Source organism: Drosophila teissieri, chromosome X (genome assembly GCF_016746235.2).
Source record: "Drosophila teissieri strain GT53w chromosome X, Prin_Dtei_1.1, whole genome shotgun sequence".
Classification (NCBI taxonomy): Eukaryota; Metazoa; Arthropoda; class Insecta; order Diptera; family Drosophilidae; genus Drosophila; species Drosophila teissieri.
In genome coordinates, this window is record NC_053034.1 from 5,177,991 (window position 1) to 5,191,068 (window position 13,078).

Below are 13,078 nucleotides of genomic sequence, written 5' to 3' on the forward strand. Positions count from 1 at the left end.
AATATCATTGCCTCAAACGCTCATTGTTCAACTGATTAAATGATTGTCAATCGATTGCCCAAGCCAATTCATTGAGAGATTTTAGTATGGCAATATTAATTAACAATTTCCTGTCACATTATTACAACAACCTGTTAACACAATCATCCATGCCATCTGATAGCGCGATCTTCAGCGTTTTTGGACACAGTTTTTTTTTTGTGTTTTGTATTTATCGTAAGTGTTTCCCTTGGCAAAACCCCATTATCCCAGCACCCGAATGAGGCAATCTGTATGTTGTATATGAATCACGGATCACGGATCGCTTAGATCTGAAAACTTGTCCGGGGCATTTGCCATAAATCAGGCGGGGCGACAATCGTGTACAAAGCCATGTTGTACATGCCTCGACTTCGGTTTGCACTTGTCAAAAATTCGCACATTTCTGCGTTGCTGCGGCTGCCTTTTTCTTCTTTTTCCTTTTTTTTTTGTGTTGGGCCTGATTTTGGATTTCTGACTCGATCGGCCTCCAAAAAGTGCGTGCGGTGGTGTGTTGTCATTGTCGTGTAGCCGGCAATTAAAATTGGTCCCCTTCCGCTGGTCACCGCCCCCCGCGAAAGCCCCGCGAACCCCCATCGAAACCCACATGGAAGCCCCTCGGAAACCCCCCTGTCCCCCAGAAATTGGCCAGGGCAGCTGTTAAATAATTTATGAAGTGCGTAGGGTTTCTGGCGCGCATTTCAAGCAGCTCGAGAGCCCCAAACGCAACGCAACTCATTTCATTTATTTCACTTCCAAAACTCCGGCCAAATATTTGCGCATCGCTCACGCACTTTTTTTGGACTGCCCCGATCAATTTGGTCGAGGCGTCTCCTTTTCAGATACTCTTTAATAACGGGTACCTGTGTTCCGACGATCAAATCGAACACTAGGCCAAGGAGCCCTTACAAATGACTCAAAAGTTTACCGCAGAAAACTACTTTTTGAGAATGCTAAAGATTAGATTGCCTAATTTTTCCTCATCGCTGAATTAAAGCCATGTAAACTATCAGTACTAAATGAAGAGTATTTACTACTCGACTTTACTATTCATTTGCATTTGACGATTTTTTTTGTTTGGCCCGTTTCAATTTGGTTTGGTTTTGTTAGCCGGAAAATATTTGGCCACGCAGGTTTTTTTTGTCTTCGGTGCGTTCCTCATTAAACATTTTGGCCAAAAACTCACTTGCGATCTGCATGCAAATGCCGCTGATTAGCCGGGGCGCCGAGTTGGCCATAAATCAATAGGCCTTTACGCCTTGGCTGCCACACGAGCCACAAAAGTCCGCAAGTGAAAAGTAAACTGGCCCAGAACGGATCCACCAAAAGTCGGGCTCAAAGCCAGCTGCACAGTCTGCAGTCTGCAGTCTGCAGTCTGCACTCTGCAGAGCGTCTTCGCGATGGTCTGGGTCTGGCCTGCTTATAGTACGGTCTATTCCCCGGCAGATCCGGATCACGAATGCTCGCTCAACCTTGGCGCACAGTCAGGAAACTCCGTCGAGGGTCGAGGGTTGTCTCTGCACTGCCAGAAAACGGGGCTCTAATTGGGGGATCAGATTCCCTGCAACGAACATTGAGTAACGAACGAAAAATGAAAATGGCAAGCACTGCATTTTGGAATCTCTGGAGGGCTAATTTATATAATTCTTGTTCAATTTGTGTTTGACAGATTTCAATGATTTACATATACAACATAGCATAATTGAGTATACACGCTTGACTAAAGTGCAATTTTTTCGCTCAGTGTGGCCCAGGGGAAGTGTTAAGCTCGCCGCAGAAAGTGGAAAGAAGAGCCTGATTAATTATGAATTGAGTGTCTGAGCCGAGTTGCCTGCACTTGCACTTCTGGCTTTTTTCGTATTTTTTTGTTTCGTATTTTCATATTTTACTTGTTGCACTTGCGGCACTTTTCATATTTTTACGCTTGCAGAGCTCGCCTGCAGACTTCATATTGGTCATATACATACATACGTATGTATATCTACATATATATTGTCTGGGCGAGCAGGGGTGGGGACCCCAAAAGGGGCGGAGCCGGGGTCAGCGGCGGGTTTTGCAAAGGGGGAGGCACTCGAGCAACAACTTTTGTCACGCCACTCAGTGTAGTTGAAAAGAGGAGCGGTTCAGGGGATCGGGATTACTGGAAAGTGGTTCTGATATCTTCCAAACTATTCAATTATCAAAAGAAGGGATTCAAGAAATTTATAATCAATCAATAAAATGTGCACATAATAGTAAAGGTAAATGTTGGAACTGTACTAACAAAACGGATGGATGTATTCAAACTCATGAAATATAGGAACATGGTTCCAGAACCGCTCCTGTCCTCGCTGGTGCACTTGCCACTTCACTTGCAACATGCACTAATGCTCAGCGGCACGTCCCAGTGTCTTTATCATATAAACGGTGCGATTTAAATTAATAATTAAAGCGAGCTTGTGGTTGTGGTCCCCGTCCCGGTCCCGGTCCCGGTCTGTCTTCAATCGTCTTGGGTCTTAAGTCTTTGGACTTGGACTTGGACTTGGAGTTGGAGTTGGGCCCGAGTCACGAGACTTTGAGCCATCTGCCGCCGGCAGGTGGATCGCAGGTGGATGTGAGTGGATTAAGCTGCCCACCCTTGATGCCATAAATCAACGGGGACATTGGGCTAGCTGCTCACTGCTCACTGCTCACTGCTCGGTGCTCAGCCAGATGAGAAGTTGACCGGTCTGGTTCATCGCATCCCAGCGAGTCCATATCCATTGAAGCTCCGACTAGACTTGCCATATATAGTTATTGCCATCCTGACATCTTAAGCGATCTAGCCATAAAGGCTTGTGACTAAAAATACTAATAAACTTGTGTTTGCCCTATTCGAGCGTAATCGTACTTCCAAATGCAAAAGTTCGTTTTGAAGCATTTCATTTGGTCAAGAATATCGCGGTTTCAGGCAGTTGCCTAAATTATAGAGGTGTCTACTTTAAGGGTTAGCTTTGTCTCTTCTGTCAAACCCAATAGCCATTGAAATGGGCTAAAACAAGTTGACTAACACTAAATTTTCCGTTGACGCACTGAAAAGCCAAACAAAATCAGAGGGCAAACTATGTCAGAAGGGCCAGTTGAACAGTATCAGATTTAAGGGCACTGAAATTGAAAGCAAGAGATGCTGCTGATGGACGCATTGTTCAACAGTCTGTTGGTGGTCAGTTCCGGCTATGCGATGTACACCCTCCACCCCCTGGAAACGCCCTATGGTTATGCAACAGCGGCCTTAAGCCTGGTCCACGGAATTTTGGGGATGGTGCGGGCGGCGAGCAACGACGATGATGAGTGCAATCGGGTGCGGCTGATTACGTCGGGCATCATGGAGATAGTGCCGCTGCCTTTGACCAATATCGAGCTCTATCTGAAGTCCACCAATCCCAGCCTGGCCTTGGCCCACACCTGTTTTGTGGTGCCATTGGTCTACGACATGATGGCCAAATGGGCTGACACCGAGGACACCTCCACGGAGACCCTGAAGGAACTCACACTCCTGGGCAACGTCGTCTCCCTGCTTTTCCTGGGCGTCAACCAGTCCAGCAATCTGTACGGCGGCTTGGCTGCCATCGCTTTTGCAGCTCGCCACGGTTCTGTTATCCTCGACTACTACTGGAAGGGACTTGGTGCCGAGTTCAACCTGCTGGCCCACTCCATGTTTGTCGTCCTGATGACCATGACCCTTTCGGCAAAATGAAGATCACTGGACCTCCCAGAAGAGAACCTATTCACAGCCAAGGCCAGTGGATGGGTTCGTTGGCTTTCAGCTCAATAAACTTGCAATTAATGTTGGCAAATTAAAATGCAAAAATAAACATTAATTGTTTTGTCACATTCGCAGCACGACCAAAAAACTTAAGTGTCTCCATCTCTTTTGTCTTCCCCTTTGTGTCTCCAGCGCTGCCAGCACTCGACCTCCATCATCCAAAGATCCAGAGAGATCCAGCTGGGGATAACATTTTAGCTTCAATTTACAACGTCAGCGGCGAGCCCCAAATGAGCCAAATGAGCTGATCCCCACTCTGAAGCCAAAAAAGCAGCGAATAAAAGGCATGAGTTAAGATGGTCGTGCTCTTGAAATGTTTAATTAAATACACAAATGCATAAGTAAATGGGTTTCGTTCTACCAACTTAAAAATAATATTATATTTAAAGCTATGTCATAACCAGTTGATAAGAACTAAGAACCTGAAAATATTTCCGGGAGCGAGTCAAGGACATGGCCGAATAAATGTGGCCTACTTTTGGGAGCCGGGAGGCGTCAATCTCGGGGGCAGAATGCTAATAAACCGGCGGCATTAAAACGACCGACAAATGTGCGGAAAAGAGCCGCGAACTCGGCGAGTGGGTAATAATTTATGCATTTTAATTAATTGCCAGTTGCGGGACCCCGTCGACGGGTTTTTATGATGGCTCTGAGCGATCGGAGATCGCAGAAGGCAGATCGGATCATAATCCCCCCTTTGGGGCTAATCATGTCGTCATTTGCATTTCACCGGGCTGCGGGAATTTGGGGGATTCCGGGGAAATCAGGGGAAGCTATATTCAACAGACAAACTCATTTGTTGCAATTAAAAGGCGATCCATTTATTTTATGAATCAAAGCTGAGCGCATCGAAAATGAAGGAAACAATATCGCAGATAATTTTGAGGAAGCACAGTGGCTGAACCAAACACTAGTCAAGTATTAAATATTTCGAAAGGCTTCACTAGATATTCATCTTCTTTTCGATAACTAATATTAAAATTGGTAGTGCGTACACGCTGCGTATGCGTAATATGTAATAATAACTGGAAACATTTGTGCGTGCTGTACAAATGTCATACAAAACAGACTACTGAAACATTAATGCCATATACAAATCGATAGAGCATATGTATGTACTATTTTGCTTCCATTGAATTCCACTCTATCGATTGGGTCCTGTACTGTGACGCTTGTAACCGCAGAAACAATCAAGAGATTTGTAAATACAACAAAAATCACACAAAAGCCCCCCAGCCAACCGAGAATCAGCGAAACACAACAGAAACCGCAAAAGAAAAGGACCAAAAAGGCCAAAATAAAACAAGAGAGAACGCTATAGTCGAGTTCCCCGACTATCTGATACCCGTTACAGTTTTTGGCGGTTTGTGGGCGCTAGAGTGGGCGTGGCAAAATGTTTTTTGGCAAATCGATAGAAATTTAGAAGACTAATACAAAAATGAAAAAATATCAAAACATTTTTCAAAAGTGTGGGCGTAGCAGCTTTGGGCGGTTTGTGGGCGTTAGAGTGGGCGTGGCAAAAAGTTGTTCGGCAAATCGTTAGAAATTTATAAGACTAATACAAAAATGAAAAAATATCAAAACATTTTTCAAAAGTGTGGGCGTAGCAGCTTTGGGCGGTTTGTGGGCGTTAGAGTGGGCGTGGCAAAAAGTTGTTCGGCAAATCGTTAGAAATTTATAAGACTAATACAAAAATGAAAAAATATCAGAACATTTTTCAAAAGTGTGGGCGTGGCAGTTTTGCGCGGTTTGTGGGCGTTAGAGGGGGCGTGGCAACATGAATCGACAAACTTGCGCTGCGTCTATGTCTCAGGAGTCAGTATGCTTAATCTCAACTTTCTACCTTTTGTAGTTCCTGAGATCTCGACGTTCATACGGACGGACAGACGGACAGACGGACAGACGGACAGACGGACAGACGGACAGACGGACGGACAGACGGACATGGCCAGATCGACTCGGCTATTGATCCTGATCAAGAATATATATACTTTATATGGTCGGAAACGCTTCCTTCTGCCTGTTACATACTTTTCAACGAATCTAGTATACCCTTTTACTCTACGAGTAACGGGTATAACAAGAAAAAGAAAAAGCATAGAAGCCAGGAAAAGAGCGCGCTGAATATTGCACGGCGAATGCGACTGCGCAGCGATTTTAGCAAGTTCAAAAACCTGCAGTGACTCAGTCGGTTAAAAAAGCCGGCCGGCATTGGCGCAGTCTCCTCTTATTTTTTATTCCTCTTATTTTCTTATTTTATTTTTGCATTTTTGTCCGCTGTTGCCGGCGCTGCCAGCTTTTGCTCTTTTTTCCGTCGTTGTCTTGGCGTGTTTATTAAAAAAAAAACAGAAAAAAAACAAAAAGAAAAAAAATACAACCGATCGGCAGACTGCGGCGTCGTTAAGCAAAAACAAAAATAACAAAATAAAATAAAATAAAAAACGATGCATGCAAAATGAATGCGGACATCGGAGAGACGGAAAGAGTGCGAATACTGCTAATGAATGCGAAATGGAACACAGAGGCCACAAACGAAAAGTTCGCCAGGGCACAGGAACGCACCATGACTACCCTGGAAAGTAAGGAAAATATAAATCAATTATTTAGTAGCATAATACAAACACTGTTCACCCATAATGCAGTTCAGAAATAAACAGCCATATTGGAATGTTCTTAAAATGTAATCCCTAGGACAGCACATAGTACTCTTGCATTATTATCAATATCTAACATACATACATAGTGTTATAAAAAGTGACTATTACATGCATAATATATAATGAATTATTTTAAGCTAATACCAAGCGACACCACGATTGGATATGCCCGATTTTCCCTATCCTAGCCGCCATATCTTTAATGAATGCCCGCCAATGTGTTCAAAAAGAAACGGTCAAAATGTGAGGCGACGCCAACGCAACCGGCATCTTGCGATATGTACCATATCGCCATATAGTATGTATATATATATATACTCGATCCATATCTGCATCTGTATCTGTATGCATGTGTATTGCATGTTTGGCGACGGCGCGAAATTCAAAAAAGCTGCGTGCCGACGCAGCTGCGCTTGCGCATTGTTGTTTAACGTGATTTGTTTACGAATCTTAACAAACTGTGTACACAAAATTTTTTAAATTACCAGGAAAGGCGTCGTCGTCCGTTCAAATATTGTGCGCACACACAAAAACGCGGCTCAGAAATCACAGCTTGCCAACTATTTGCACTGGCAAAATCAATAATTGCGAAATGATTGGGGGCTACACTGGGCGAAAGGGCTCTGGATTGCGAAAAACCTCAGCAAATCTCAGCATTGATGGAGGAATGGATATGATTGAAGATTTTTGTATATTTTTAAAAATGCCAGCTCTCGCACGGCAGCAATATTTTCTCGCCGTGCAGAAAACCCGTTACAGTCGCAGTGACTCAAACTCAGACTCATTCACATGCATTCGCATTCAGATACATACTACGATGGCGTGGGAGAGAGCAAAAACTAGAGCTGCATTCGAGTGAATCACTCGATTCGCAGAACGACGAATGCAGCTAAATTGATTGTCCGATCACGATGCCGGCAACCTGGCAACTGCAAGTGAATGGGCAACCATACTGTGGGTATTTTAGGGGAGTGTGCCGCAGTTTTCGGGGTATTACTTTAGATGATATTGTGAATTGTGAATTGTGAATGGAATGGCAATGCAGCGAACGAGTCCAACTGTGGGTCAACTAACTTGACCAATTCGATGATGTGCTTCTGGGCCGGGGTTCGCTTGAGTAGATCCGAAATTGGCCATGATTCATTAATTACATTTCTATTCATCTATTCAGACCAATAACACATTCATTTTTAAACAATTTAATTGTAGCTGCCTTACCTTTACCTTTAACTTTACCTTTGCTTTAACTTGTAGCATTTCAAAAAGAAACACATTAGGCCCGATTTCATTGCGATTAATAATCCGACTTGTCTAATTTATTGTAAATATACGGATGATATCTGCAGTTGCTTAGCATGCTAATATTCTACTGCATAGAACGATGAATCAGAGATCCAAAACAGATTCGTTCGAATTGTTGTCCGAGCTGAACAAACAACGCGAAATGATTCTAAGAAATTCCAATCAACTTGTAACACAGCGCCAATGAATCACATTTTCGCGAGATCTTTGGATCCAAGATAGCCTATACGTTTTGGTCCTTAAAAAGCGGTTTCCAGCTGAAAAATGAAGGCGCAGACCGAAATGCTCTTACAATTAGCAAACGAGTTAAGTTCGGCAATAATAACTTGTTAATTGCGATCTCCACTTCGAGTTCGGTTAACAAGCATTTCCGCAGCTCATTATGAGGGACCTGTTAACGAGGGAACACTGTGCCAGGCAAACTAGGAAGTTAAGCAAACTGACACCAAAAACTTGTTGCTAAATTAGTGCAAATCATTTGCATTGATTAAACTTAATTCATATCTGAATGCCCATTTAATTTGGCCGCACAATAAAATATGCATAATTTTGCACTTACAAAAAAAATTAACATTTCATAGATTTCACTAAAATCCTTGCTGAAATACTTTGTTGGTTTATATTTCGGAGAAACAAGCTTATAAATAAAATATCATTATAATGTAGAAAAACTATGGTAGTAATAAATGGTAATGTATAAGTTTAATGTATCATCTGACAAACATCGTTTTGGCTACAAACGGTATACAAACTTTCTCTGCGTGTATCTATGTCTTTACGAGCAGTCGACGATGGCCATGACGTCATGATTATTGGATTTTTTTGGGATGGGCCCTGCACCTGTCGCCAAGTTGGCCTAAACTTGAAACTTGGTTCGTCATTAGTTGTCCACAGTTAGCAAACGAGTTTCATCGTTTTATAGTTTCATAGAGATATCCAGTTTTATTTATTTATGTTTTTTGGTCTCATCTTTGTGCTTGCATATTCATCGGCAGTGTGTATATAATTACGAAAATAATCATTATGGTTATGCATTAATTAAATTAGTTATCTCGCCACGATTGTCACATTAAGAATGCCGAACCGACTTTGCTTAAATTTTCTGGAAATAGTTGTAGGTTTCTCTTTAGCAGACGAGCCTCTCAAGCGCTTAAATTAGCATACATGCATTTAAGTTTCAAAAACTTTTCGATGGCCATTAGCTTATTTACAGATTAAATCGAACTTTTTGCTTCCAACTAGCGATGCTATAAAATATGATAGGCCCTAAAATGCTTAATTTTCGTATACATATTTGAATTCGTTTGTTAACGAACTGAATATTTACAAATTATTTGTAATTTATCACATTTCATTTAAAGAACTTACGAATTTTGTTGAAATTCCTCCACTTTTAATGAATTTATCTACTGTGCTATTACAACTACAAATTAAGGTATTTAGAAACATATTATATATAATTATGCGTTTTTCAGCATTTTAAGCGTCACAAAAATGTTCATATTTTCGCCGAATTTTCGCGATCGGTTTTTTTTTAGCTCTGGACGACACTATACATATATGGCAAGTGACGAAGCTACAGCCCGATTTTCTGTCGCTACGCATTACACAAAAGCGTCTGACACATTTTCCACTCGCCGGCACTTAGATAGAAACGAATGTGAAAAGTGGAAAAGCGCACGGTCGGATGGGGAAAACATTTGAAAAGCATTTACAGTTGTCAGTTTTGTGGGTCGCGGGTATAATATACATCGAATAATATGTGGAATGATGTAGAATAATATGCGTCATTATGACGAGCCTGTGAACCGCTCTTTTCGGCGATCCCAATAACAAAAAAAAGTTCGTGGCTGAAATTCAAAACCCGAAAAACCAAAAGAAGCTCAAATCCTCAGAAAAGCCAAGACAAAGGCAGGCTTCTTACCTGTACAGCCCAGTAGTTGAAGTGCTCCGCAAAAGGACAAACTTTCATTCAGTTGGCAAACAATAATCAAAGCGTAATGAATGGCCGGGAAACAAAAAGATTCAGATTTATCGAAAAAGCGAAAAGGTGGTTGAACCCCCTTTTTCCACTTCCCTACAGAAGAAGCTTGTCCTTGTGCCACCGAGTAGGTAACCGAAATTTGGATAACAATAAGCAAAATAAAGGAAAACCCTTCTAATGGTACAGTCCCGCCAAAGGCTATGGTATTGAAATCACTTGACGGAGTGACGTGGCAAATATTTGCGCCGGCATCCATTAATTTGTCTTTAGCTTAAAATTTATATATTTCTATTCCAATGCGGAATGATATCTGTCGGGAGATTAGATGCGTGTCGAGCGCCTATCGGATTCGAAAGGGGAATGAGACGCGATTCTTGTAGTTTGTACGTTTATTACACAGTAGACTGTCGATAAGTATGATCTAAAGCTCGCCGAATTTATCAAATGGAAACATATAAAGCTGCATTAAAACGAAATAGCTTAAGGGCTTTTGCTAGTTTAAAATGTTTAATTTACATTGCAAGACTACATTAGGACTACCGAATCGATGCCCACTGTAGTTGCATACCAACCGCAACGGACACTTATTTTCGAGGGGCCGGAGAAGGACTTATCGCCCCGGGCGATCAGAAGTGTAAATATTACCCAGACAAACTCGGAGGGTGGCACCCAATATAAAAATTGTCATAAAATATATATACATATATAAGAAATTTAATTTAAAATAGTCGACATCGTTTATCAGTGAGTTCCCCCGAAAATGAAATACAAATATTTAGTTATTTACAGCCCGAATCGTTCAATGAAGTCGGGGCAGATAGCAACGGCTTCAGGTAAAAGTCAGTTTACCTGGTTTTTTCATTGCATTTTTATGATTCCAACTTTGCTTATCTTGGTAGGTAGGGATTACATAAAACTATAGCCGGTATATTGAGTACTTAACTATTCATTTTCCAGAACTTTTCCCACAACTCCTTCCAGCTTAACAAATAGTTATAAACTGCAATTTTGGAGGATAATTTCTCTAAAAATCAAAACACATATTACTTACTTAAAAAGGAATTCTCCCAAACACACATGTAAATTTCGTTGTATTTTTCCTTTGCGACCTCTTTAAGTAGACCGAGTATTACCCCTTGCATTACATGACGCAATTCCACTCCAAATGCTAATGATCGTCTTTAGTATGGGTCACAGATTTGGAGAGAATTTTTATTACTCCGAATGGGTGGAAAAGAACGTGCTGAATCAGGAATTCAATGGGTGACCATGGGGCCCAAGAAGTGATCGCAAAACCCATAAAGCGTCGAAAAAGGGGCCTATGATCAGGTGTAAATATGTTGAGGTGCGTGCGGACAACTCGTTTTCGATTTGTCAATTTTTATGTTTCACAGTTACGTGTCTGAGTTTCTTGAACAGAAACCATGCGGTTTTTTTTCTATTTCTATTTCTTTCGAAAGACCAGATCGGCGGCGGCCCTAGAATCTAAACCTTTTGATAATTCAACGCCCTGATTTTCGGCGGGTCGACTATGATAATGAGTAGACAACAAAAACGCGTCTTTTTGCGCCGCCATAAATGTAATTGTAATTGTCTAGATGTCTAGAGGCTGTTCCTTTTGGCAACAAAAGTTTCTGCCCCTCCCCGTTTGATTACTACTCCTATTTGGGTTACAACGCAAATGCAGGAGCCAGACTACATAATTGTTAATTTCAGTTTGAATACAGTTTAATTGATGCGCATAATTGACCCTTGTCAGGAGCAGACATGTCGCAGCCTGTTGCTGGTTTTCAAGAACCCTCTCTGCATGGGAAGGGTGCCAAGAACCACCCCAAGTTATACAATCCCTGCTCGAAATTACAGTGGTAAAGGAATGCCTGTTGAAATAGAAATAAAAATGTATAACCACATCTTCATATTTTTGGAACGATTCTCAGAGCTTTCCTTAAAAGGAAGTCCCATCCTTTGGTAATTACGCACGTTCTTTGTTGAGCTCAGCATTGTATTACACAGCACGTGTATTACTATCACTTATTACAACGCAGTTGCAAGTATGTATTTATCGTAGGGACTTCCCTTCGAATGCATCCCGTTTTCGAGGACCCTCCCTAAGTGGCAACTTGGGTTTGTTGTTCTTTTCGCTTCTGCAGATCCTCACCCCAACCGAAGTATGGCAAAAAAAAAAAATAGGGGTTATCTCGATATTTCGATCACGAAGACCCTTTTCACGTCGAGAGCGGAAGAACGAAGTTTGTGTATAAATATTTGACATAGGAAAATACAAATAAATAATCAGTTGAAAAATGTGTGCGCAATTTCGATACCCTTACATGTAGCTGTCGAATATAATAAAATATGTTTGAGGTAACAATGTTACAAATCAGATTTTTCGAGTGCCTTTATTTATTAGAGAAACCTTTTTGAAGTCCAACACTTAATCCAATTATACGGTAAGTCTCTAAGGATATATTGACGAGCACTGTTTGTGCAAAACGTAACATTTCAATCGACGTAATTACGTAATGAAATTCAGCCGCTATCTAGCAATTGATAAATAGTCCGCTTCCCACTGACGAAGTGCACCACATTGAGAGACACCCACACACACATTCGCCTACAAGGACTTTCGACACCAACTGGGATGACGTCCTTGGCTCCCGCATGCAATTCGCTCTCTCTCTCTTTTAGATGCTCTCTTCCTCTACACTTAAAACCACTATTTAATTGGATGTTTTAAGTTTTAAAAACATATGGTTTTAAAAAACAAATGGGTAATATTGCTTTACAAACATTTTAAAAGAGGATAGTTATATTCAAAAAATTATAAATATGCGAAAGATTTCAGCTTATTTTAGAAGATGCATGTACTTTAACTCGTCCTGTTTAAGACCCTATTTCGCTCCGTGTACTGACCCCCATCAGAGGCCTAGTGGGAGTGAGCGGGACGAAACGGGCTATTTATAAAACCAGAGCCTGAACTGCACTCCACCTCTCTCCTTCGCTCACAGATGCGCCGATTTTCGCTTGGCTGGAATTTTGCAGCAGCGCATTTATCCGGTTCTATGGTGTAATGGTTAGCACTCTGGACTTTGAATCCAGCGATCCGAGTTCAAATCTCGGTAGAACCTGGTCGGTTGTTATATTTTTTTTTGTCTGGGTTTTCTTTTTTTTTTTGTTTTTTTCTTGAGGGTCGCTTATCGTGTGGCAGATGATTGACAGCGGTTTGGACCCTCTGCTCATATACGGTGCTGATATTTGACTATATAGTTGTTGGGGAACCGGGGAGGGGGTATATTGGTCAATAGTCGGCACTTCATTGGTCATTATCTCGTT

The 13,078-nt window shown here is 41.6% G+C and overlaps 1 protein-coding gene and 1 non-coding gene across 2 annotated transcripts; both read left to right on the forward strand.

Moving 5' to 3' along the window:
* Positions 1–2,994: 2,994 nt before the first annotated feature.
* Positions 2,995–3,851, forward strand: LOC122624600. Its single transcript, XM_043804240.1, has one exon. It carries the CDS (start codon positions 3,161–3,163, stop codon positions 3,731–3,733), a length of 573 nt encoding a protein of 190 aa, XP_043660175.1. The 5' UTR covers positions 2,995–3,160; the 3' UTR covers positions 3,734–3,851.
* Positions 3,852–12,801: 8,950 nt separating this feature from the next.
* Positions 12,802–12,873, forward strand: Trnaq-uug. Its single transcript has one exon. It is a non-coding gene; the product is annotated as a tRNA-Gln (tRNA).
* Positions 12,874–13,078: the final 205 nt, after the last annotated feature.